The sequence below is a fragment of the Protopterus annectens genome, chromosome 10.part0, assembly GCF_019279795.1.
Source record: "Protopterus annectens isolate FY-2018-M chromosome 10.part0, PAN1.0, whole genome shotgun sequence".
In the NCBI taxonomy this organism is placed as follows: domain Eukaryota; kingdom Metazoa; phylum Chordata; order Ceratodontiformes; family Protopteridae; genus Protopterus; species Protopterus annectens.
Window position 1 is genome coordinate 821458889 of NC_056744.1, and position 27334 is coordinate 821486222.

Below are 27334 nucleotides of genomic sequence, written 5' to 3' on the forward strand. Positions count from 1 at the left end.
GGAATTCCACACACCAGAAACAAACTGCCTTCTATAAAGTGAAGCACATATCTCACTGTTTTGAAATCTAACCTTGATAAATGGTTGAGAAGCAACTAATTAACTCCAGGCCTAGCGCCCCTCCATAATTCCTTACAGACAAGGGGATTAACTAGTTGGGTACACCACTGGGACTGCAGTGGCTAGGCTTAAAAAGGCTCAACTAGTCTATTAGCCAATAGCTAGTAGCAATCTATGAAGCTGTGACTGTAATTTGAACCTTTTTCTACAGCATCACACACAGAACATGTGGGAAGCAAACATCCTATTAAGTCTACATTTCATATGCAGAAGAATACATATGGGGACAATATGGGACTTGAAACCAATATACACTGGCAGAAGCAGCTATGTCTGACATACCACACTTTAAAAGATGTATTATCATCTTTAGCAACAAAAATTATGAACATATTTCCTCTACTGCTATTTATGACTGAAAATCAAGCATAATGTATATAACATACAACAAAATAAATTTAAGTGACCATATATTTCATATTGCAGTCATTTAATGAAAAATAAAGCACAGGTGGTGATGTTCCTGCATTTTGCTCTGACTAGCATTTGCTGTAACGTAACCAGTCTTCGGTTTCAGTTTTGCCACAGCACCAGTGCTGCTAGCTACTGAGGAGATGAAAAAAATATAGTATGACTGTAAAAGGGAGAGAATTCAGTAATTCAGTACCTTAGTCTCCTGTCAATGAAAACGAATAACAAGTGGTGGTGTTGGGGGTGTTGTTACTTCAGCAATGTGCCCAACAGTGGTGGTGGTGAGGTTGTTTGCGGGAAACAATGTGAACCAGTACAGTACTGCCTTGTTGATGGCAAGTGATATTTCCATAGTTCTGACACTGATCTCGGCTGTTAGCCCAAAGAAAATATGGCATCTAGCCTTTCTGAAGAAGCTGTTTTTCTCTCACAGTAGCATCAATTTACGTCAGCAACATTCAAGCAACTAATTAATGCAGGATCCAAATAGGAGTGGGTCAAATAATGAACTTCTGGACCTCCACAAATGAGACAAACTTGGGTCGGTGAGGAAGCTACCAGCTTTCACACAGTCGCTGAGTGAGGTACTAGAAAAACAGGCTACATGATCCATGAATATCACTTCTGAGAGAATGACATGTCAAGCAGTACACCTTATGATGGCCAATTATAATGCCTTGGTTAGTATAACACAGGCGACTGCAAACATGTTTCTTCTGTTAAGGAGGTCACACAGCACACACATTAAGAAAAATGTTACTAATAATTTTTTGATGTCAAGATATGGCAGGCGTTATGTAAGAGTTCTTTTTATGGATGAACTAGCAAGCTCTGACTTTTATCTGTGTTACACTTAATATGCCATTATTTAGTGCCAACAGCACATTCATTACATTCTAGAGATACAAAGGCAGCATTTAATTTGCTAGTATTAAAAAGAAGGATACTGCTGCAATGTAACAGTATATTAAAAAGGCAAAGAGATAAATAACTACATACTAATGCACATCCTGCAGGCACTTACTCTTTAAATAATGTTAATGTTCTAATGTTTTAATGAATGTGTGTTCAGACAAAAGAGATAAAATATCTATACAGATAGGCTGAAGTTTAAACAGTTTCAAGAACAGAAGCCATTTCCTTAAACTGCCTGAAGAAGTTCTGAAAGAAACAAAAGAGGATTATTAGAACAGATAAGAGGCACAAGATTATTAAAAAGTACATTCTATAAGTATACGCATTCAGATGCAATGAAATGTTATTTTAAATTATATATATATTACAGTGAAAACAGTTCCGAAATATAAAGATAGGTCTATGTTGAAAATCAAACTCCAGCTATAATGCCTTTCAAAACTGGTCACAAAATAAAGACTATCACAATCATTTTTACCAGTTTTTTTTTTTTATTTACATTACAAATGAAACTTAGTTCTGGCAAAAGAAACAGCAGACTATAATCTAAGTTCAGTATCTAGCAACGAGACCTTCACATACTTCAGTAGACCTATTACATGGCCCTTCAACAGATAGAATATGAACGACTGCAATAATAATATAAAAACAGTGATGTTATTTATACATGCATTCTACTATCCTTTCAATGTCAACAAAGGTAATGTGTTCTACCTAAAGTGAGACTGTGACAAATAATAGATACATTCTCACCTTATCTTATCAGTTGATCAATGGGAAGGCTCTTTGACAGCGCCTTGAATAGGTTGTTCATCTTTTCCACCAATCAAATTCGCCAAAATTCTGGAAGATTCCATGCTTGGGGATACACACGTATGTTTTCTAATGTATACTATGATGTCATGTACAACATACATAGGTATCCTCATCCCCTGCACCCCAACAGTTTTTGTCCCCTGGAAACTAGTGAAAACCTTCCAGTAAATCAAGAAATAACACTGAAAATTTAACATTTAATGATCCACCAATAAAATACATTACACTTGTTCATCTTACAGGCACTCTAAAAGCCAAGACTGGGAGGAGGGAGGGTACTTCTAACCTAGCAAAGCCAGTCCTCTTGAAGATCTACTGATGGATATAGCACATGCATTTTACTGTAACATTGAGGACTCTTCCTGATACGCCCCCTGTTACGCAGAATCACAATCAGTAGTAGCATTATGGTAAAAGCAGTCAGAGGATACTGGAAAGACCAAGGTATAGAAAGTTCCTGAAGTGCAGATGCAAAGGGGGTCAGACTCTTATACCCACAGTTGAGATAATAATTCTTGGTGTAGGTTGTCTCAGAAGTCCAAATGACCATTACCAAATGCCTGATATGAAGGCATTTATGAATAAAGTGTTGGGTGTAGCCACTTTTCTAGTGAAATGAGCTTTGACTGCAGTATTTACCCAGTGAGCAGTTAGCAAATTGACGGCAAAAGAAAATGCAGCTGGCAAACCTGTTAGAAGGTATTTGCTTAGCGGCTGCATGTTCTCCCCCTAAAGTAAAGTATTAACAACAGCTTGTCCATTTTCCTGAATACATGCACCTATTTCAAGTAACATCTGTGTTGATCGTGGACATTCAGAGTGCAAAGGGCTCTCTTTCTCTTAGTTTCTGTCTCAGCAAGGGAAACAGAAAAATTATCAGACTGGTTTAGGGACAACTCAGAAATCAACTTTGAGAGAAAAAGGGGGTCATACCAGGTTAAGTTTCTTACAAATGACAGTCTAAAGCCCAAGATTCTACTTGCAAAGGTGACAGCCATTAGCAAAAGACTCTCAAATGGCATCTGGGCAAGTCTGTTGATCAGGAAGTTCACATACCATATAGAAGGGTTCTTCACAGGAGGACAAAAATACAGACTACCTTTAAAGACCTGCTTGACCAAACAGAGCTAATTACAATCCTGTAATGCACAATATCATTATGGGAAGAAATACCTAATGTGTCATGGGTGTGGAATAACAAAGGCCAAACATGGCCAGATATTTTAGACAAGTCAAGAACATCTGCAGATGAACTGACTAGGTGATATTAAACATAATATTTACAAATGACATTGCACAACAGCACATAACAGTTTGACAGAAGGGTCCCAGTGCTGACTACCCTACAATTTCAAACCAAATGATCACTTATTTAAAAAGCTACAGCCCAGCACAGCAATCAACTATAATGGGTGGAAGAATGTTTTACATTAAAGTGATTTTCCAGTGTTAGTAAATACACTACAACATTTGATAAGTCAAGTACCACAATGCATTTTCCACTTGTCTGTACTTATATATTTGGGACATTTTTTTTAATAAAAAGCTTTGTACAATTTTTATTAAACCATGACCCCAAATAAATTTAGTATTTCCTACTGTGACAATACCCTTAGAGTAAGGTATGCTGCTTCCATGCACTTTAATGAGGCACCTTCGTGAATGAGTGGTGGTGCACCCATTAAAGTCTATGGATGCAAGCACAGCTTTAGTACAGTGATGCCACTAAGATTAAAGTTAAAAATTTTCCTCAGTGACATCAGTATATGAAACACTGACTTATTTTAAAAGTGTTTTTCTCCACTAAAGTGAGGCAAAAAAATTCACTAATGATCAGTGGTACTGTTTGGCAGTTTTCGTACCATATGCCATGGTGCAGAGGTAAGGTCAACAAATGGAAAATCACTTTACAATACACAATGTGGTGAGTTATTATTTATTTGACAAAATATGCTAAAAGACACGAGTCTTAGAAGTTAAAATGTTTTTACTAAACAGCAGAAAAAAGATGGGATGGAATTACTTCACTCTTAAATCAATCCAAGCAGGCCCTTTTGCAGTTTGTTAAGTAAATTAAACAGTTCTGTACTAGTTTGCCTTCTTGCTTGATATGTGATATAAGTAGCCTCATTGTACAACAAAATCACAAACTCTTTAGCCCTCAGGCTGCTAAAGACAAGAACATAAACAGTCTTTGAACACACTGACTGAGGCAATTTTCACAAAGGAACAGATCCAATTTACAACTGGGGTTTCCAATGGAAACAGAGCCGACAGTAGCATGAATAAGCATTTCCCTTTTTCATGTTAACAAGAGCTTTTTACCTCCTTAAAGCTCTCTGGCAGAGACAACGAAACATGGTATGGATATCACTTGTCCAGGGACCATAAGGCAGTCATGCTTCTGGCTTGTGCTCACAACAACTCTGGCTTTGTTGTAATATCTGTGTCACTCACATCCCCTTACACCTTATTGCTTGCTTATACATGTTACTTAATGTCAAGATGTATATACAAGGGTAAAATGCCATCTCCTGATGTTTATTCAATAGTTATGCTGCTACCAAAATAAAATAAAACAAAACTCTTGACAATCCTGTGTTGAATTTAATCCTTGAACTCTGGAGATATTTAAATGTATGCTACAATACTGCCAAACAGACTCATACCTTTAATACCAAAAGCCACACAAAAAGATCAGGCTGGTTTAGTTTAAGCAGAGATAATGCCTATCATGCAAGAGCCTTACTTGTTTTTTCTCAAATCTGTTAGAATTCTCATCTACACCTTGGTAGGCTACTGTCATAGACTCTAAAAAAGCTTTCAGTTCTGTACAATGGTCTTGGAAAGTCCAATCTTACTTATATTGCAGGTGTGAAAACCAGTTATACTAACTGTTCTACATCTATAAAGAAAAATAATACAGTATATTCACTATTTCTCTCAAGAGTAGTACAAGACAAGGGTGTTCACTTTATTGCTAACTCAAAACAACTGCAAACAAGATAAGACAAAAAAGTCATAGAAAACTGAAGGATGTAAATATAAATAGAACTCAGGTTAAAATCAAAACATTTGCAGGTGACTGTAATCTTATATCTAGCAACCTGTTTCTTTCATATTTTCGCAATAATCCAAACTGGGTGTGGGTTATCTTGTATGTAGTTAGAGTTAGCATGGATATATTATGAGGATGAACTAGGGTGATCTAGCATTAGTGGATTATTGCTATTACACAATGACATTACTGAAGAAAGAAATTCTAATCCTTGCTAAACAATAACAATGTCACTATATAAATACATCTTAAATGATATTCCATGGCTCCTCTGCTGTTGGGAATGTCTACATTTTGTTATGTACTGGGCATGAGCTCAGCATGTACATGACTAAACATGCACAGTAAACAGCGGTGTCTGGGTTTTATTTTTCAAACAGTGTAGACAGGAGTGTGCATGCTTATTACATACTCCTTGTAGGATGATTGTATGACTTTTTGTGTCTGTGTGGTGTGTGCATATATCTGTTTATATGCTTCTGTGTTCTCTGAGTAGTCAGGAAAGTGAAGCTGGTTTAGTTTCACTTCCACAGCTGCATGAGAAGGTAGAACAGTGATATTTGTCTTAATTACGCCTACATCATTTATCAATACTGTTGCATTTCTTGAATATTTACATTACATGCTCCTTTTCTGTACTAGGAGCAATTGGAACTTGTTCTGGTCTGTTGTGTGCTTTTCTACTTGGGCTTTTACTGATTTTAACATACTGTATTGTGTTTTACTTTGCATGGCTTCTCTGACTGCATTGCCAGACTTCTTTCTGTTGGTACTGTTCAATTTACAACAAGCATGCTAACTGCTTTGCCCAGTCGGAGTGTGTACTTTGGAATTCTAATGACCGTTTATTATGGGGTTCCATTCTAGTGGTACCATCTCACTAAGTGGTTAAATGACAGCAGACTGATATTAAATTAAAAATACAAAACATACCTCCCAACCATACCAAATTACTCGGTTTTTACAGAGTTTTGGGGTGCAAATAATGAGGTGCCATGATTCCTGAGTGGCACCCCTTAATTTCCAATTTCCACTCCGTGAAACTGAAACAGCCTTTCGGAATTGAGCTGAAGAGTTCAACATGCACATATTTCCGGCTGCTCGGCTCTTTCTAAATCCTTAGCGGGAATCGGGATGCAAGGGTGGATATCTATGCTAGACATGCTGCTGCCTAGAGCTGCTGAAGAAGGGTATGTGTGCCTACTGGTGGCATGGACGAAACTGCCTGCTGTTTTCATATGCAGAGGTGTGTGCGAGGCTGGATAGGCTGCCGTTTTCATTCATTACAATGCAGAGGGTGTGTGAATATGCTGAATGAGCTGCCATTTTTATTCAAAGGTAGGGGAGTGTGTGTAGGAAGAACTGCCATTTTCATTCATTCTAAGGTAGGGGGTAAGTGTAGGAAGAGCTGCCATTTTGTGTGTGTAGGAAGAGCTGCCATTTTGTGTGTGTGTGTGTGTGTGTGTGTGTGTGTGTGTGTGTGTAGGAAGAGCTGCCGTTGTGTATGTGTGTAAGAAGAGTGGCCGTTTCTGTGTGTGTGTGTGTGTGTGTGTGTGTGTGTGTGTGTGTGTGTGTGTGTGTGAGGAAAAGCTGCCGTTGTGTGTGTAGGAAGAGCTGTCGTTTTGTGTGAGTGTGCGCGTGTGTGTGTGTAAAATGTCCCAGGGGAATATACCTGGTGGCTAGAGGAGATACTCAGACTCAAACCTTGTACCTTGTGTACAGGTAACAAAGAGCCTAAAGTCCCTATCCACCACCACTTATGAAAAAGTACAGTTTTGTACCTACCATAAATGTAGATGTTCGAAGATCCACATTGCTGCAGTCCTTACACTTGGGTAGTCCGCTGTCCTCGGTCGGCCCGAATATCAAAGTATTAGGCTGACGTCGGTCAAGGCGCTTAAGACTGACATCAGGACGTCAGGGTACAAATGCGCATGACCGACGTCATATCCTCAGTCTTTTCTTGCCCCAGATGTCAGAAGACCCTAAACAGAAAGGTCAAAACCAAAAAATAGCAAAAAACAACTAACCACCCTTGTACGAACCATCTGTACAAAATATACAATATTCACAATATGTACAACCCAAACCACACAACCGCCTCTAACTACAGAGGGGAAGGAGGGAGGGTAAATTGGACTGCAGCAATGTGGATCTTCGAACATCTACATTTATGGTAGGTACAAAACTGTACTATGTTCTTCATCTCACATTGCTGCAGTCCTTACACTTGGGTAGAATCCCAAAGCAGAGATAAGGGAGGATGGCAAACCTATAAAGCAGTAGGAGCTCCCAAAATGCCCTGTAAAATTGCAGTGGCAAAACCAGCCCTCGATTTAGAGTAAAGTGGAAGGTGATAATGCTTAGAGAAAGTATGCACTGAACTCCAAGTAGCTGCCTCCAAAATATCCTTAGTTGCCACCCCCCTTAAAAAAGCTGTAGAAGTGGCAGTAGCCCTAGTGGAATGAGGCCTAATCCCAGCTGGAACCTCCTTACCATGATGGGAATAACAGAAAGCAATACAAAACCCAATCCACTTAGAAATAGTTTGTTTTGACACAGGCTTGCCCTGAGAACCCAAAGCAAAAGAAACAAATAACTGCTGAGACTGCCTGAACCCTTTAGTTCTGCTCAAATAATATCGCAACTGCCTGTGTATATCCAAAGTGTGCAAAATCTTTTCCCCTTTATTTTGGGGTTTGCATAAAAGGTAGGCAAATTAATAGTTTGGTTTAAAGCCACACTAGAAACCACTTTAGGCATAAAGGAAGGATTAGTACGCAAAGATACCCTATCCTTATGGAAAATTAAGAAAGGCTCAACTGCCATAAGGGCCTGTAATTCAGTAACCCTTCTCGCAGAGGTAATGGCTAACAAAAAAGCAGTCTTCCATGATAAATATTTCAACTCAGCAGTAGCTGCAGGCTCAAAAGGTTGTAGAGTGAGTTTCTCCAACACAAAAGTGAGATCCCAAGCAGGAGTAGGAGCTCTCCGTGGGGGTCTTATATTCTTTGCCCCTCTAAGGAATTGCTTAAACAAAGGATGAGAAAACAATGGTGGGTCACAGTCATAGTGAGCAGAAATTGCTGCAGCATGCACCTTAATAGAAGAGAAGGACAAACCCTTGTCCAGTAACTCAGTAAGATATTGAAGAGCCACACTTAAATTAGGCTTAGAAACATCAAATGCCTTTGCTGCACTCCAAAATAAAAATCTCTTCCATTTATCTGCGTACACTTTCCTTGTACTAGGCCTTCTGGCCTCCAAAATAACATTCAACACTTGCTGTGGAAGCTTAGACCCTCCAGGGTTTAAAACAGAATATGCCAGGCTGTCAGGTGAAGAGAGTGAAGTTTGACATTGAGTAAATGACTGTTCTCCTGAGACAGTAGGTGTGGAATCGAAGGTAAAGGCCATGGAGGCTCCCGTACAAGACTTCTCAGTAGTGGGTACCAGTGCTGTCGAGGCCAATCTGGAGCTATTAAAATCATCCTTGGCTTGTCCTGTCTGACCTTCAGAAGTACCTTTGGGAGGAGAGGCAGTGGTGGAAAGGCATACACATGAAGATTGCTCCAATTGAATGAAAGAGCATCCACTTTCCAAGCTGTGGGATGAAACCTTTTTGTGCAAAACTTTGGCAGCTGGTAGTTTAGTGGAGAAGCGAACAGATCTATGTCTGGAGTTCCCCATGACACTGTCAATTTCTGAAATACATGAGGATCCAATTTCCACTCGTGGGGATCCATAATTTGTCTGCTCAACACATCTGCTAAGGAGTTCTGTGCTCCCGGCAGAAACCTTGCCTGAAGATTTAGCTGTAAACTGAGAGCAGTCTCCCACAAAATCATTGCTTGTCTGCATAGAGGATAAGAATGTGTTCCCCCTTGCTTGTTGATGTACCACATGACAGTTGTGTTGTCTGTTAGAATCAACACCTGCCCTGGAAGAAGTAAATTCTTGAAAGCTATTAATGCAAATTGGACTGCTAACATCTCCTTCAAGTTGATATGTAGATGTAGAAGTCTGGCAGGCCACGTGTCTTGTATCCACTTTCCATTTAGATGAGCTCCCCAAGCTTTGTCTGAGGCATCTGTCGTTAAAATCTGACTCGCCTCTGGCCGGGTCACAGAGAGTCCCTTGTTTAGGTGACATTCCTGAGCCCACCACAAAAATTCCTTTTGAATGCAAGGTATTATCTGAATGACAGTGTCCATATCTTGGCAGTGCTGTGTCCAAACATTTTTGAGATACCATTGTAGCTTCCTCATATGCAGTTTGGCATTGGGAAGCACCAGAATACAAGATGCCATGAACCCCAAGGCTTGAAGGACTGTCCTTGCAGTCAGCCTGGACTGATGAGACAATTGATGGAAGTAAAGAGAAAGATTCTTTTGTTTGTCCAGGGTCAAAAAGGCCATCTGGGATGCTGTATTCAGTCTCACACCCAGAAAGCACATGTCCTGAGAGGGTACTAGACTGGACTTTATTTCGTTCACAGAATACCCCAGGCATCTTAGCACTGCTATCACATAGTGTAAATGATGAAGAAGTTCGCCCTTTCCTTGAGCCAGAATCAGGCAATCGTCCAAATAAGGATAGATCTGTATTCCTCTTAGCCTGAAGAAAGCTATCACTGGAGCCAGAACCTTCGTGAACACTCTGGGCGCAGTAGATAAGCCAAAGGGCAATGCAGAGAACTGATAATGAGAAGTCCCAACCCGAAAACGCAGATACTTCCTGCAACTTAGCCTGATAGGAACATGAAGGTAAGCCTCCTTGAGATCCAGAGTCACCAGCCAGTGATCTTTGCCCAGCAGAGGTAAAAGCTGTTGTAACGTCAACATTTTGAACTTGGGAATGTCCAGATAAGTGTTGAGGATAGATAAATCCAAAATTGGTCTCCACGTGTTCCCCTTCTTTGGTACTAGGAACAGGCGAGAATAAAATCCTAGGCCCACTTCTGGCAGAGGGACCGGTTGTATGGCCCCTATTTTGAGCAGCAGAGAAATTTGTTTGTGAGCCTCTAGTCTTTGCTGAGGAGGAACGTCCGGCATGCCTTTGAAAGGAGGCAAGGTATGGAAATAAAACCTGTAACCTTGGTGTATGATATCCAATACCCATCTGTCTTGGGTAATCAAACTCCAATTTTCCTTGAAGAGTGCCAACCTTCCTCCCAAAGGTGCTGCGAGACAAGAAGGATCTGGCAGCTGAAAAGGTAGGTCATTGGGCCTGTTTACGAAAGGACTGGCCCCTGCCCTCACCTGAAGATTGTGCAGGAGAACTCCCTGCTCTAGGTCTGAAGGAGCTCTGAGCTCTGCCCCTACCACGTCTAGATCTACCCCTAGACTGTGAATCATAAGAAGGGTACGTCCACCCCTTAGCAGGCCAATTCCTACTAAACTTCGGAGGCTGGACTTGCAAAAAATCTTTAACAGTCTGCATAGACTTAGCCTTGTCTTCCATTTTCTTCAAGACTGACTCCACCGGTGAACCAAACAACACATCAGACTGTAAAGGAGCATCCAAAATCCTTGTCTTAACATGCTCAGACAAATTCTGATCCCTCAGCCAGGCGTGCCTGCGAAGAACTGACCCAGTGGCAGCCACCCTAGACGAGGCCTGTATAGCATCAAAACCACATTGTAAAGAATGCTTACCCACTTGTTCAGAAACATGTACCAAATCTTGAAGTTCCTTACACTCAATGCCTTCCGCCAGAGCATCAACCTTAGATTTCAGTTGAGAAAGAAGATAGTTTTGATATTTCAACATGTGAAATTGGCAATTCAAAGCCCTCATAGCTAAGTTGGAAGAAGTATAGACTTTCTTTCCCCATCTATCCAAAGCTCTGGCCTCTTTATCTGGAGGAACCGGATTTTTAACAACAGAGGCCTTGACACCCTTAAGTCCCTGACTAACAGTTTCTGGGTCCGCCCTAGGACTCTTATAAAGATATTTATGAGCCTCAGGCACCCTATAATACCTATCCGGTTTAACAGGAGCAGGAGGCAAAGAATCAGGATTAAGTGAAGCCTCTGCAAACACATCTTCAACAACATCCAGAACAGGAGGTATAGCCAAAGGCCTATGCTGGGGTAAAAGCAAAAATTCCCTAAGCCTTTTCCTGGAATCAGAGAAGTCCTGACCTTCCCACTTAAAATGTTCCCTCATGGAATGAAGAGTCTCTGAAAAAGAAAAATCCTCTGGAGGAGAAGCAGAAGGAGTAGAATCATCTGCCTCAGAATCAGAATAAGGAGAGTACTCCTGCAAGTCTTCAGCCGAAGACTCTGAAACATCTGAAGCCTGCTCAAAACTCCCCAACTCTGGTTCCACCCTAGGCCTCTTATCTGGAGGGGGCAAAGAACCTCTAATCAAAGTAATTAAATCTTCTGCCATTTTAAGCATGTGCTTCTTAGGCACAGATCCTGAAGAACTAGGAGTGACCCCAACAGAAGCTAAACCTGGCCTGCCTCTTGGAGAAGCCTTAGAACAGAAGGAGAGGGCCTAACCAACCTAGGCAGGGAGGGGAGTACAGTAACCTGAGAAGCCCCTTCAGCCTGACCTGCCTCCTGAGAGTCCACATCCTGCAATAACAAAGTCTCCCCCTGGGACTCCAGAGAAGCCTCCGGCGGAACCACCGGTTCCACTGACGCCTCTAAAGAACCGGCTTCCGGTACGGACAACTCTTCTTGCCTGGGCTTAGCTGCCTTGTCTTTGCGCTTCTTCGAAGAAGCGGGCGTCGGAGCATCCGACGGCATGTTATAATTGCACCGCTTCCCAAAAACCAACCTGGCACAATCTAACCTTCGCTTAATAGTGCGCTTATTGAACCTAGCACAAAAGCGACACCCAACAACGTCGTGCTCAGGCCCCAAACAAGGAATACACAAAGTATGATAATCTCTATGCGGTATCTGTTTCCCACAAGAAATACAGTTATTCACTTTTTCTGACATCCGGTAAACCACTGAGGCAAGACAAAACTAAAATATTCCCTAACGGGGTACTTAGCCAACTTTGACTCGGTCTGAAACTCCGAATTCGAAAAATTTCAGAACGCCGAACGGCACTTGCAACGCTGCTTCTGCATCGGACCATGCGGCAAAAAAGACTGAGGATATGACGTCGGTCATGCGCATTTGTACCCTGACGTCCTGATGTCAGTCTTAAGCGCCTTGACCGACGTCAGCCTAATACTTTGATATTCGGGCCGACCGAGGACAGCGGACTACCCAAGTGTAAGGACTGCAGCAATGTGAGATGAAGAACATCTTTACAGATTTATGCCTCATATTTTTGTTCTGTTCCTCATAAAATCTGTGGTGAATTTTTGTGGCAAATCAGTGAAGGATTGAATTCACTAAATAATGACAGGGATTTGAATTTCAGGCTTCATATTCTTCAGAAAATACATGTAACACAAAACCTTTTATTCTAGCAATTTTCTAAGTTTATAAGATCAGTATTTGAAATCTGACCTTATTTTTGGGGCTGTATTCCCCCATTACTGGCTTTGTCCAGGTTTTTTGTGCTAATTTACTAAATGATAGCCATTTAAGTTTCAGTCTTCCTATTGTTCAGGAAACTGCTGATTTGGCATAGTGGTATGTTTTTCTGATTGTAGTGCACAGGCTCCTGGGTTCAAGACTTGGCAGTGAAACACGTCGTGGTAACACAACATTTTATTCTAGCAACTTTCCAAAATTATACAAGCAATGTTTAAAATGTGTTCCTGGTTTTGGGGCTTTTGCCCCCCCCCACAAAAAAAATTGGCTTTTTCCAGATTTCTTGTGCTGCAAAGTTGAGAGATAGAGTTGAGTGTCGAGTGGATTTTACAAGGAGCTGAGAGCTTCCGGGGAAGAGAAGTTTAGTGTTGCTTATTCTGAGTCTGCTTGCACTGTTAACAGCATAACAGGTTAAATACTTGCTTTTGATGCAGAAGGCTGTGGGTTCTACTCCCACAGTATGTAGATGCATTCCTGATACTGTACTGTGTTGTTGTACTTTGAAAGGGGGTGGGTGTAACAAGTCAAGGGTGTAGCTACAGATACAACAGAAATAAGAAAATTTCATGCAAAAGGGCATTTATGCCTCAGTGGAAAGAGCAAAAAATATCACTAATCGAAATTCAGGAACAGAAAATCATAATTATTATGTTCTGTGCTGCACTAAAAAATATTTTAAATGAGTACAGTACATTTTCCAGCATTAAAGATAAAACACGTTTTTCCACTGCAGACAGTGGAGAAGCAAGAGTGGCCAGTTAACAGCACCTGGATTACAATGATAGTTTTGATGCTTCAGGATGAATGTAGGAGAGGGTCTGTCAGTACTTGGACTAAAAATTGGAAGTCTTAAAACATGCAGTTTGCCTAGTTTATTTTGTTGTGTATTTACAGCTACTGAGTTGGTCTGATAACACAAATTAAGAGCAAGTCAAGCAAAAAATTGAAACTGAAAATAAGTTCAGAAGCTATGCAAGATGCCCATGGCTTACACTACTGTCATTATATATATATATATATATATATATATATATATATATATATATGTGTGTGTGTGTGTGTGTGTGTGTGAACAGACTTTTATGATGGAAATGTTCTCAATTGGGCAGTTTTGTCATTATTGGTTCATGCATTCTGTTTCACTGCCTACTGGAAAAATGTTCAAACAATAAATTTAAAATGCACTCTAAGTCTAATGCTCTGTATTATACAGAAATTAAATGGATATTGAACTTAAAGGCACACAAGTCACCTGGGATAAATGCTGTAGTCCCTTTAAAACCAATCCTAAGAAACAGGCATGTCTCAGCTAAACCAAAGTAAAGTACTCAATACAAGGAACATGATTAGCTCACAAAAAGGTGTGTGTAGATGGAAGTATCTGAATGGCTAGTAGTTATTTTATATTTTGAAACGAAGAAATTGAAATTTCATCGAACTGAAGAAGGCTAACAGCCGAAAGCACTTTTCGTGTGTATTTTACTAAATAAGCTCACAAGAGCGAGCTTTTTAGTTTGGGATTTATTTTAAAGCTTCTAAAGAAAACTATTATTCAGAACTTATTATTGTGAACTGAGAGCACATCAGCATAGCTGATGAGAGCCCTGTGGAAGTAAGCATTGTTTTAAACTGAAATAAAATTTTTTTGTGGTTTTAATGAGACTTGGACTAATGAAAAAGGGCTTCAGTTTACAGTTTGAAAGCATTTGCTAACTTGGCATTAATCCTGAAGTTTTTAAGGGAACTACTAACCAAGATTACAACTTAAGAGTGAAAGTAAGTCAGCACAGCTGATGAGAACTCTATGAAGTAAGTGCTGTCTTAATTGCTAAATAGACTTGCTGTTTCACTATATTTCTGAAAGATCTTAGAATTTATAATTTGTTTCAAGAAATACATACATACGCCTAACACGCTGTTATTTCTGGAGATTATTACAATACAGAGTTTCAGCTTGGTGGTGCATAAATTCTTTTCTCATTTTTTGTTCTTGTTTGATGCACCTTTAGTACTTGGGATTTTTTAATTAAGTATTATCAGCGGTGTATGTTGACATCTTTTTAAGTTTGTGTCCATCTGTGGGTATAACACAGTGCCACAAACTCCTGGGAGGCACTTGCAAAGAATCAAAAGGGTAAAAAGTAAATTATACATTAAGATGTCATTAATCTAAAACATGCATGCTGACAGCTTTGACAATCACCATGTCAACTAATTAACAGATGAATTAACAAATGATAAAATAAAATAAATAAAATAAGCTATATATCCAGTATTATTGGTTAGCATAAGTCCAGGGAACTGTATCCATCTTTACCAAAAAAAACAAAAGCCACAGCCACAAAAATTTAAGTATCATAAAGGTAGAAGACAAAATTCTACCTTCTCCAAAGGGGGTGTGGGCTCAATGCTGGGACTTACGGAGTCCACAAATAACCATGTGGAAAAAGTCTGGTTTTGTGAAGGGTAGATCATGCCTGCTCAACTTGGTTGGCTTCTTTGAGTCAGTCACCAGAGCTGTGGATGAAGGCAAGGTGGCTCATACAGCCTACCTTGATCTGGCCAAGGCCTTTGATACCATTCCCCATTCAGAAATCATAGGAAAAACTCACCAAGCTAGGCATCAACCCCTATATCATTAGTTGGGTTGCAAACTGGCTCACAGATAGAACCCACAGTGTGAAAGTAGCTGACTCCAAGTCAGACTGCGACCAGTCACGAGTGGAATCCCACAGGGTTCGGTGCTGGGTCCTCTCCTGTTTTGGTTATCTACTTCTCTAATGTCCAGGCCAACACGAAGGGACTCTGGCTGACAAAGTTCACAGCTGACTGCAAGTTGGGAGCGATTATTAACTCCCCAAGTGATGTTGACATCCTACAGAAAGACCTCACTGAGACCAACGATTGGTGTCAGAACCATGGCCTTAAGCTCAATGCCAAAAAATGTGTCGTCATCCCCTTTGGAAAAACCCCAGTTCCCATGAATTACCACATCGATGGTAGTCCACTGAACACAAAAGGCATTATAACAGATCTGGGAACACAGGTTGACAGCGACCTCTCTTTTGACCACCACATTGCCACTGTGGTAAGAAAGTCCTTCTATGTGGCACAGCTCATTACTAAGGGTTTTGTATCCAAGAAGAAAGTGGTCATTGTCTCCCTCTACTCTTCCCTCATTAGGCCAATCATAGAGTACAATGCCACATTTGGCATGCACCTCACTAGACACCTGTAACAGCTGGAGAGGCTGCAAAAGCACCTCACAAAGAGGATCCTAGACTTTAAACACGTCCTATATGGACAGACTCAAAAAACTCCAACTAGTCTTTGTCTCATACCACCTACTTGGAGGTGATCACTATTCAACTTACAAAGCCATGACTGACCCAGCTCTGTTAGAAATGGTACATCTTAAGAAATCCCAATCCCTCTGCACTACACGCCCCAGAGACCTCAACCTCATTACCACAATCAACAGAATGTGCTGGAGGGACAGGTTCATAACCCAGAGACTGCCCATGCTATGGAACAGACTTCCCATGCATGTCAAACAGAGCACCTCACTGGCCCTCTTCAAGGGAAATCTTGATGAGTGGATGGGAAATAGAAAATTCACCTGGGGATCACTCCAGTGGCTCTACTTGACACAGGCACTGGGAACTAAGGTTGGGTGGCACAACGCCAGGGTAATCCTATGGGCTAGGCTTGTAAAGGCTCCAGGGCCATTAGCCTAGTACACACCTATGAACCCGTAATAAGACAGATGCATATTGCTGAATACAAGGTGAAAAATACTGGCAGAAACTGCATCCTGCTCAATGTACTGTGCAAGTGTTGGCATTTACACCTACGCTATTGACCACTATGTCTTGCATCTTCTCTACACCAGAGAAGCTGCCAACTGACATTTGTTTATACAAAGACATACAGAGACTTTTTCCTTGTGAAATGTTATTCTGTAATGGCAATAATCCATTTGTGTGTGGATAATGGTAGATTTATCTACATTTGCCTTTCCCTCTTTTGGTTTCACTTTTGTGACCGAACCACAAAAATTTTAGGTAACTCCAACATTACTCATGCTCACTCATGAATTATTGCTCAAGTAATTCCTTTCCATGACTAACTATTAAAGAAGAGACTTTATGATGCAGGAGTAGTCTCCCTTCCTCTTAAGATTCATATCAGAAGTCTTCCTTTCTATCTTTAGTTCTTTCCCACCCCAGATGACATTTCCTTTCTGTAGACATAATTACATTTTAAGGCACAAATTTTCTTTCAGCCTAGACGTCCTCTTCTCTTGACTGTAACAGAGAAATGAGACATTCAAATTAGTCAGTACCACCATTTACTGACACTAAAAACAAATTCAGTACCTGAACTGAATTATTCATCCCCTTAAAAAAGGCTAAAAGGTTGTTTTATATCAAGTCTGCCCTATGGCAAAGGCTGTAACCTATTAGAGGAGTATAAACTCTGTGTGTGTTTGTGTAGGAAAGATGCATTAAAAAAAAAGTTTTTTCAGTCCTTTCAAATTCTATGTGCCTTACCTAAAAGTCACAAAACCAACTCTTCCTGCGCGTGGGTAATGCACGGCCCCCAATGATAGCAATACACCAAAAAAAACAAGATTGGAGCCAGCAAATAGTGATCAAAAAAACTGTATTGTAGTTAAAGCATCACAGCAGACAAAAACACATACCGGTTTCGGCTGGTAAATTACACAGCCTTCATCAGTGCATCAAAACTCAAAGTATTTACTGCCTATTAAATATGCAAGCATACAATTTCATTGGTGGACAATTTATAAATATTCATTAAGTCCTGGAGGGAAAAGCCCACCCAGCTTAATGATCCACTTTTTTTCTTTACTGTTTAAAATCTCATGCCAACCAATTTTATTCCTACGGTCACCCTGAATCACATCAATAATTGTAAATAAAAATATTGCTGATGGGTGTGACAACTGATGTTTATACAATGCATTAGTAAGCTTTCTCTGTTTAATATTACTATAATGTTCTGAGATACGTAACCTAAGACACCTTGAGGTTTGTCCAATATAAAATGCACCACATTTGCATGTGGCCATATAAATGGCCCAATCACTGCTGCAGTTGCAAAAAATATTTATATCAAAGACCTTTGAGCAATTGCGACTGGAGAATTCCTTCGTAGTGCATATATATTTGCAATTTACACAATGACCACAAGGGAAACAACCATACAGACTGTGTCCAGAAATAGTAGTTTGTATTTTATAGGTTCATAGGTTCATACTAGGCTATCTGCCCGAGGGCATTTACAAGCCTAGCCCATAGTTTTGTGGCTTACGCCACCCCTTTAGTATGGGGAACTATACCCATTATTTTGCTGTGCCTCTGTTGAGCAGTGACACTGAGGTAATCCCTGGGGTATATCTGCGATCTCCCATCCATTGGTCAAGATTTCTCTTGAACAAGGCCAGCGAGGTGCTCTGCCTCACATATACCGGGATTTTATTCCACAGCATAGGGAGTCTTTGGGTGATGAATCTATCCCTCCAGCGCGTCCTATTAATAGCCGTGTCGAGGTTTAAGTCTCCCGCCCTTGTGGCTCTGACGGATCTAGATTTTTTGAGGTGAAGCATATTCATCAAATCTGGGTTTGACATGGCCTTGTATGTTAGGCAAAGGTCACCTCTGAGCAAGCGGTAAGCGACTGAATAGAGCTGGAGTTCTTTCAGTCGGGCAGCATAGGACAGATGTTAAGAGACCCTTTATCCTTTTGGTGAGGAACTTTTGTGGCCTCTCCAGCTGCTGCAAGTGTCGGGTCAGATACATTCCGAATGGGGCATTGTACTCAATCATTGGTCTGATGAGTGATGAGTATAGGGAGACTATGACCTCCCTTGATCTAGATGAGAATCCCTTCATGATAAGGTGGGCAATGTAGAAGGTCTTCCTAACTACTTTAGCTACATGGGTGTCGAATGACAGACTACTATCAACCTGGGTCCCCAGGTCCCTGATAACTTCTTCTGTGCTCAGTGGATTGCCACCTATTTGGTAGCTAGGGGTAACCTTGTTTTTCCCGAAGGGTATGACTATGCATTTTTGGCATTTAACTTTAGGCCATGGCTCTGGCACCAGTTATCCGTTTCTGTGAGACCCTTCTGAAGGATATCTGTGTCAGATGTGTTTTCTACTATGGCCCAGTTTTCAGTCATCTGCAAACTTTGTCAGCCATAACCCTCCTGTGTTTGCTTGTACTTGGAAAAGTAGATGCCAAACAAGAGTGGGCCCAGGACTGAGCCCTGTGGTACACCACTTGTGACAGGCTTTGAGTCTGACATGGCGCCAGCAACTCTGACCCTGTGGGTTCTGTCACTCAGCCAGTTTGCAACCCATCTTGTGATGTATGGGTTAACATTTAAGCTGATGAGTTTTTCAATGATACCCGAGTGGGGTATTGTATCGAAGGCCTTCGCCAGATCGAGGTAGGCTGTATGGACTGCCTTTCCCTCATCAATGGCTTTGGTGACTGTTTCGAAAAAGTCAACCAAGTTTAGAAGGCATGATCTGCCTTTGACAAAGCCAAACTGGGATGGATCCAAAGTCTGCAAATTCCCTATGTCTTTATTTATGAGGTCCATTATGATCCTCTCCATGGCTTTGCAGATAAGGCTTGTCAAGCTAATGGGCCGGTAATTTCCAGGGTCGGTGGAGGCACCGCCTTTGTGAAGTGGGACCACAGTTGCAGTGCGCCACTCCCTGGGTACATATCCAGAGGTAAGACTATAATTAAACAGCTGTCCTAGCTGTGGGTTTAATTCCTCGAGTTCGTGGAGCACACAGCCGGGGACACCATCAGGTCCCATGGATGCTGTGTTTTTTGCTTTGGAGAGAGCAGTTCTCACTTGGGCGTTGGAGATGTTTGGGGGGCTGCAATTGCTTGGTATAGATATCTCTCCTTTTGGGGGGGAGGGGGGGGGGAGAAGTTTGCACTGAACCTGTCAGCCAGTATGTTGGCAATGTCTGTAGGATCAGTAATCTTCACATCATTTTGAACTAGTTCTGAGCATATCTGGGAGTTTCCTCCCAGGTTTCCAACATAGCTAAAAAGGCCTTATGATTATCTTTTGAGTCTTTAGCTATTTTTCTCTCAAAATTTGCTTTGGATGATTTTATGAGAGCTCTTAGTTTTTTACTTATAGTGATCAAGGGTGTCTTACCTTTTAAGGATTTTGCTCTATCTTGTAGTAGCTTCCTCCTTTTGTTGTAGAGTTTGTTTATGGCTGGGGTCCACCAGACTGGACGCTTGCCTTTGGTACAAAGAGTCTTTGTTTTGCTTGGGATTGCCTTATCCATGCAGTCCTGCAGGTGCTGGTAGAAGGCATCTGTAATTGATTCAGCGGCTTGAGTACTTTTTTCCGCCGGCTCGGGGGCCTTAAAGGAGACCACACTAGTCTTTAGAAGTGTGAAGTCGGCTTTCAAGAAGTTCTTTACTGTGGTCTTTTTTATTTCAGGTGGAGGTGGGATGAGGACCTCCAGCGAGATTAGTTTGTGATCTGATCTCACCAGTGAGGGGTATACTTCTGGTGTTGAACATTGTGCTCCCATGTTCGTGATGATGAGATCAAGTATGTTTTCTCCTCTTGTGGGGATGGTGACTAGTTGTTCCATGGCATTTGAGTTTATGAATTCCAGGAACTTTTGGGCTAGGGTGTTTGGGCTTGAGTAGTGTTCCCAGTCTATATTAGGGTAATTGAAGTCACCTAGTATGATGGTGTTTGGTGATACATTTATCCCTCTAGTGTTTTCAGGAAGGCCATGTGAGGTTCCTGAGTTTGTGAGGGTGGCCTGTAACATGCTACAATTTGCAGAGCAGTCTTGCCTATGGTTAATTGCACCTGGATGGTCTCCGATGCATCGTGCGTTGCCACCAGTCTTGAGGTGTGGGTGTCTTTGATGAATATGGATACCCCCCCCTCCTTTCTTGGTATTGTCCGGATTTTGGGCCGGAACGCATGATAAGAGGTAAAACCTGATAGTGCTGGGGTGCTCTCAGGAGCATTGAACCAGGTTTCTGTCACTGCACAGACATCGATGTTCTCCATACTGAGAAGGGTCTCGAGTGCGTGCATTTTGAGATTTAGACTTCTGGCATTGAGCAGCATTACCCTTAGTTTTTTCTTTTTTGTGTTCTAGGGTGGTAGGTTTAGAATTTGAGCCTTGCCTAAAAAGGCACTATGGGGTGGCAAGAGCCTTTGCCAATATCCGAATCCCAGGGTGACAGGTGCAAGCCGTCCCTTGCGAAGCAGCGTGGCTTGTCCAGCATGTCATCCCAGGCAGACAGACATTGGATCCCCTTTGAATGACACCAAAGTTTAAGCCAATTGTTAAAGCTGATCATCTTATCTCTGTATTGTGGCATCATTCTTGGTGAAGGTAGGATACTGCTCAAGGTCAGGGTCATACCTGCCTGGGCTACATAATCAGAGAGCTCCTCAATGTCTCTTTTCATGTAGTCCAAGGAGGTACGTCTCAGGTCGTTTACACCAGCGTGGACAATGACTGAGTCATATTTGTACCTGCTGTTGAGAGACCTGAGTGCTTGCGTTATGTGGCGGATTCTAGCGCCCGACAGGCAGCTTACTGTGACCTTCTCCTTACTCAGTCTGGTGAGCGGGACGTCAGTGTGTCTATGGAGTCACCAATGACTAGTGTGTCTGGCATTGTGTTTGGCCTTAAGGGCTGTGACTGTTTGACACTCTGACTGTGAGGTCTATGTGTTGCAGGTGTTGTGTTCTGAGGTGGTGGTTGTTTGGGTGTCTGCTTTGGTGGCCTCTGCTGTTTTGGTAGATTTTTGATCAGAGCCGCCGAGTATGTCTTTGTGTGTTTATGTGTATGATTTGAGGTTGTGATGGTACTATGTGAGACTGGGTCTATAGTGTGTGTGGTAACCTTCTCCTCCTGACTGGTCTTGCCAGTCCTATGTTGAGAGAGTTCAGCCTCCAGTTTGGCCGTATAGTTGCATCTCTCGCATGTATTTGTGTTTTGTGGGAGGAGGAGAGGGTTGTCTGTGTACATGAGGCAATTGTAACATTGCCTCAATATTCCCAGGTTCACCAGCTGAGCAGGAGAGGACACTAGCAACTGATCCCTCGACATGCTAGAAGGACTAGACAAAAAAACTTTAAAAGAGATTCCGGGGGATGTGGGTGACCGAGAAATGGGGGTTTGCCTTTTTGGGGTGCTATCTATAAGAGTGCTGTATCAGGGTAATAAGTACTGTAGGAGCAAGTGCTAGGTTTAACAGATAGAGAAAAGTCTACTTGGAGTCAAGTAGAGATGATCTTTTTAGGTATTAGAGAAAGTGCTAGTAACAGGGATGCTTAAAGGTAAGATTGAAAAGAATGCACTCTGCAGTGTGCACTAGAGAAGTTAGATATGAAAGTAGATAACTTGAGTTTTACCTGTTTAAAAAGTTACGGTTTAGTGGAGAGTTACTATTTTTAAAACAGCAAGATGGACTGAAAGGGGTGGTTACTTTTGTATTTTGGTACTATGAAATACTGTAGGATGGCCAATAAATTTAAATAATTGAAGGGTGTAGGATGGCCAATAAATTTAAATAATTGAAGGGGTGGGATTTCAAAAGTGATGGTTTTGTGATTACTCACATAAGCCAGTGAAAGTAGAGAGAAATGAGATATATGGTCAGATTAACATAAGAGGCGGGCAACTAGAAAGACAGTGGTATTTAACAAGACAACTTAAATGGGTGGGAGGGAGGGAGGGAAAAAATTCTGCCTGACTCAGAACAGAGAGAGCTGTGGTCTCTTTTGAAGTTTTAATATGCTGTTAAAACAGAATGCAAACAAAACACAAGATAAAGAAAACAAACTACAGTATTCAAAATATAGAAAGGCAATACAGAAATACAAAAAATAACAGCAAACTAACCTTTCCTTCACAGCAAAGTGTAGCAGAGTCTGGATGAGCCTTTCCCTGTCGTCTGTACAAACGGATGCATGGGCTCACAATCAGCTCTCTTGTTTAATCGCATTTAAGGTATAACATATGTTGGTTACTATTTAGACTCCCAAGTGACATTTTTTCAGCGAGAGGACATTATATATTACATCGTTCAAGTTTGGACTTATTAACCTATGGAACTTTGGACTTTGTGTTGGATGAAGATTTACGGATACCAGATTCGAAGAATTATGTGGAACATTAATGCCTTATAGGGATATGGACGTATCTGTGTGTATATACATACTAAACAGTTGTGATATGTTTATTTAATTATTTAGGGCATGCTATCTGGTGTTTTTGAACTTCATATATGTATGGGCAGGATGATGCTATGTATATAATATATGCTTTGTTCTTGTAGGGGCTAAAAGTCGATGTCTATATTCTGTATAACCTCAAGTGGTGTTTACAAATTTTACATTTTATATATGCTTATCAACCTGCAGTTTGATTTTGTGGCCCTTACAAATTTGGCAGCCCTGTTTTAGGATACATACATATATCTAGAATTTGTATCGGATAATGCTATAAGTGGTATAAGTTAGATACTAGGGATTTATATCCCATTATACCAATTTTGGATAGTATAGCTTGTTAGTTTTAGACTAAAATAACAGGGAAGTTAGGGGGATTATTTTGGAAGTATCCTATAGGGCATTCACGTTCCTTATTGTACAAGGACTTTTTCTATTTACTAAACAGTGGTTACATTCTTATGTGACTAGTTTTATAATTATATATTATATAGTTTGAGTTCAGACTTCTCTACATTCCTCACCTCAGATTTCCCAATCCCATTCAATTTTGCATCGAGAACCTCAGTCATCGATTCCACTGGGACAGCCGGCCCAAACCAGTCTCCAAGCCAACTAGCAGGGTATCATTATCTCTTCGGATAACTCCCTGAAGAACCCCACCAAGGAGGAAGTGCAAAAGGAAGCATTTAGACTCTCCACAAGAGTCTGTTACTCAGGACACTAATTTTGATGAAGGGGAAGGGTCCTACAGATCACCACCCAATGTTGTCTCATTTGGAGACATCTTAGAACCCCTAAAACAAAGGGGTGGTTGATCCAACAATAACCCTTCCTACAAGGAATTAGTGTTTTTGAAGCTCTTTAGGGCTGGCCCTTCTACTTCCTAGGTGACTCCGCCCACCGATGAGCTCATAGATTTAGTGCCTTGATGAGCATGGAAGAAAGGTGCTTAATAGAGCTTCAGGATGTGTACTGTCACATCAAAATGAAATGACGTTCCAGAAGATATCTACACTTCCATCTGGGAGCCAGTCATTATTAATTCAGAGGAATGCCCTTTGGACTCACCACAGCCCTCAGGGTGTTTACCAAATGCATGGCAGTAGTTGCAGCTCACTTGAGACTGTGGGGATTCTAAGTATTTCCTTAGCTGGATGACTGGCTTCTGACCGCTCCAACCAGGCATCGACTAATTCAAGCATGGAACTACTTACTCTAGCTGTGTTCTCATCTGGGGTTATCCATCAATTACAACAAATTTCAACTCAATCCAACCCAAACTATGGAATTCATCAGTGCTCTTTTAAATACAGTCACTCAAATAGCTTCTCTCCCTCTGTCTTGGATTCAAACAATTCAGTACCAAGTCAAAAAGATCATTTAGTATTCTTCTCTTTCAGTCTGATACTTCAACCATTGGGGTCCATATCAGCAGCAGTCACCCTGCTGGTAAGGTTCTATATGAGAATCTTTCAATGGGCACTTGCAACTCAATGGTCTATTCTCCAGCAACCATTGTACAGTCCAGTCAAGATAACCCAAGCTTGCGAGAATTACCTTCACTGGTGGATCCATTCCAATCAAATACAAGAAGGCCATCCCTTTGTCCTTCCTCAACCCAAGATCATTGTGACCACGGATGCATCTCAGATTGGGTGGGGGGGGGGCAAGGCACATAGTCTCCCAAAGAGGCCAACATGCATATCAATATCCTGGAGATGAGAGCTGTCCTTCTAGCATTGCAGGCCTTCTAAGAGACTCTCCCAACTGGGACTATTGTGATTCAGACTGATAATGGCGGTGGTCTGGTATATCAACAAACAAGGGGGAACCAGATCTTGACCATCTTTGTTGAGAAGCTATTACAGTATGGCAGAGGGTGACCTTGTCCAATCACTTTCTGATAGCAATGTACATCCTGGGGAAGCCCAACATGACTGCAGAAAAGTTAAGCAGGTCTTTTCTGATGCCTCATGTGTAGTCTCTAAATATAAATCTGGTGGACATGATTTTCCATCAATGGGGCCAGCCATGCTGCAACCTTTTCGCAACTCCCCACAATAAGTAGTGCAGCCTTCTTTGCCCTGATCCACCCCACTAGGGGGGGGGGTCACAGAGTGATGCTATACTTCATTATTGCCCCTCTGGTCTCCTTTGTCTATCCCCATTAACCCTCATTCCCATATTTCTCCAGAGAGCATCTCTGTTTAAGAGCACAGTTGTCCTCATTAACCATCACTGGACTTATCAGATCTAGATTCCCTTCCTTTGTCCTCATCTTCTACACCCAACCTGGATCCAACTCCAGACCTCCTGTCTCTAATGATTGCTAGACAGCCCAGACCCAACTCCCCTTTGAACCATCAGCTAAGTCTGATGTAAATTTTTTGACCAGGAAAATCATATTTCTAGTTGCTACCACCTCTGCCAGAAGAGTGTCTGAACTTCAGGTTCTGTCTCCTTAACCTCCTTATTTATTTTTTTCACAAAGATAGGGTTTCTTAATGGACCTATCCATCCTTTTTACTAAAGGTGGTGTGAGAATCCAATATTAATCAGGTTATCAACCTTCTAGTCTTCTTTCCAAATTTTAAAAACAAAGGAGAATATATGTTACACCTTCTGGATGCCCACAGACAGTTGCATTTTCAGCTGCACAGAACCAAAGATTTAAGAAAATCCAAACAATTATTTGTTTCTTTTTCTGACTGAAAATTAGGCAAACAAGAATCTAATGTGACACTGGCCAAATGGTCGACTGATTGTATTACCTTTGTTTATGAAAAACTGGGATCTGATGTTGTCAGTCCTCACTCTATCCCCTACTGCTAGGTCTGGATCCAAACCCTCAACCCAACCCAATCCAGCTGTCACTAAAGCTTGTGGTAACCAAAAACTCCAGAGCTTCTCCCCCACCCGCAATGCACCAACCCCCAGCACACCTCAGATCTCGTCTGCCACTTTTCACAAAAAGACTTGGTCAGCCTTGGCTCTCAAGTTCCTATTAAGATAAGTGTAGCTTTTTCTCTTACATCTCTTATATACCTCTTTTTTATATACCCCTTACCCTTGTTACATTATTGTAACTCTTACTTACCATTGTTGGTAATCAGTTTCCATTTCCTACTGACTTTCATATACACTAGTGTAGCTCCTTTTACTGTTGTTGGTATTTTCTTCTTTTCCTTCCCTTTTTTTTATTATTATTAAATTATTTTTCTGTTTTTTTCTTTAGTCGGAAGAAGGACCTTCCAGCTTTAAAAAGTGTCTGAAATGTGGGCACATACTGCCTCTTTCAGATGCTCATATTCTGTTTGTTTATTTTTTGGGCCCTGAACATTTACAGCAGGACTGCTCTATGTGTAAGAATTTCAATCCCAGGGCTCTTGCAGATAGAAAAATCAAACTCATTCTCAAAGGTTTATTGCCATCTTCCATTGGTGAAGCTATCCCTGGGGCTTAGCCCACAAAATAAGAACTAAGGAGTCTTTAACTAGATCTCCAAAGCCTTCTACTTTCCTCGACTCCATCTTCGGAGCTGTCAAGGAAAAGATCAAGGTCAGATCCAAAAGTATCTCAAAATTAAAAAAAAAAAAAATATCAGTGGATCCTACATCCTCAGATCCTACTAAAAAACCCATGGAACCAACTATTTCAGATCCAACAATTCCTTCTAGAACAAGGTATTATCCATCTTATGATCCTATGCCATCTAGGGTTCCCTCCCTTTTTTTGCAGTGGCTCTGATCCAAGTCAACTTCCCTTGCCTCAACTCGTTCATCCAGAATTTTGACTGAGGAAATTGTGGGCAGAATGATGAAGTTTCTCTCTCTGCAGATTCAGATGGGTGTTTTACTTGCTGCTACCTCCGGTCAGGAAGCCTGTCTGTCTATCACACCACCATTTCCTGCTACTTCTCTGACTTCTCTGGTTGCTTCAGAGTCCCTGGAGCCAATCCTTCCGGGTCTGTCTGGCTTGGATCCAAAGATAACTATCTTTGGATCCGAGGCCAACTTGGTGTGCACCGGTGCTGACATCTTCAGATCGGGATGACTCTCGGAAGCCAAAGCTTCCTTGTTGGTCTGGGGCATTGGAGTCGACTCAGTGTTTTGAAGCAGTCTCTGCCCCTTCGGTGCTTTGGCAGTCGGTAGCTCAGCTCCGACTCCCTACTCGGGAGGGACAGCTTTCAGGGCGGAGGGATCCAGCAGTCCAGAAGCCTGCCTTCTC

General features: G+C 41.4%; 1 protein-coding gene across 1 annotated transcript in view; it reads right to left on the reverse strand.

The window, feature by feature from the left end:
• Positions 1-533: 533 nt before the first annotated feature.
• Positions 534-27334, reverse strand: part of LOC122813358 (COMM domain-containing protein 6-like) — a 388320-nt gene continuing 361519 nt past the window's right edge. The window contains exon 7 of the mRNA XM_044085631.1: positions 534-1692. Within this exon, the coding sequence (XP_043941566.1) occupies positions 1642-1692 (51 nt within the window). The 3' untranslated portion in view covers positions 534-1641. The remainder of the gene's footprint in view (positions 1693-27334) is intronic.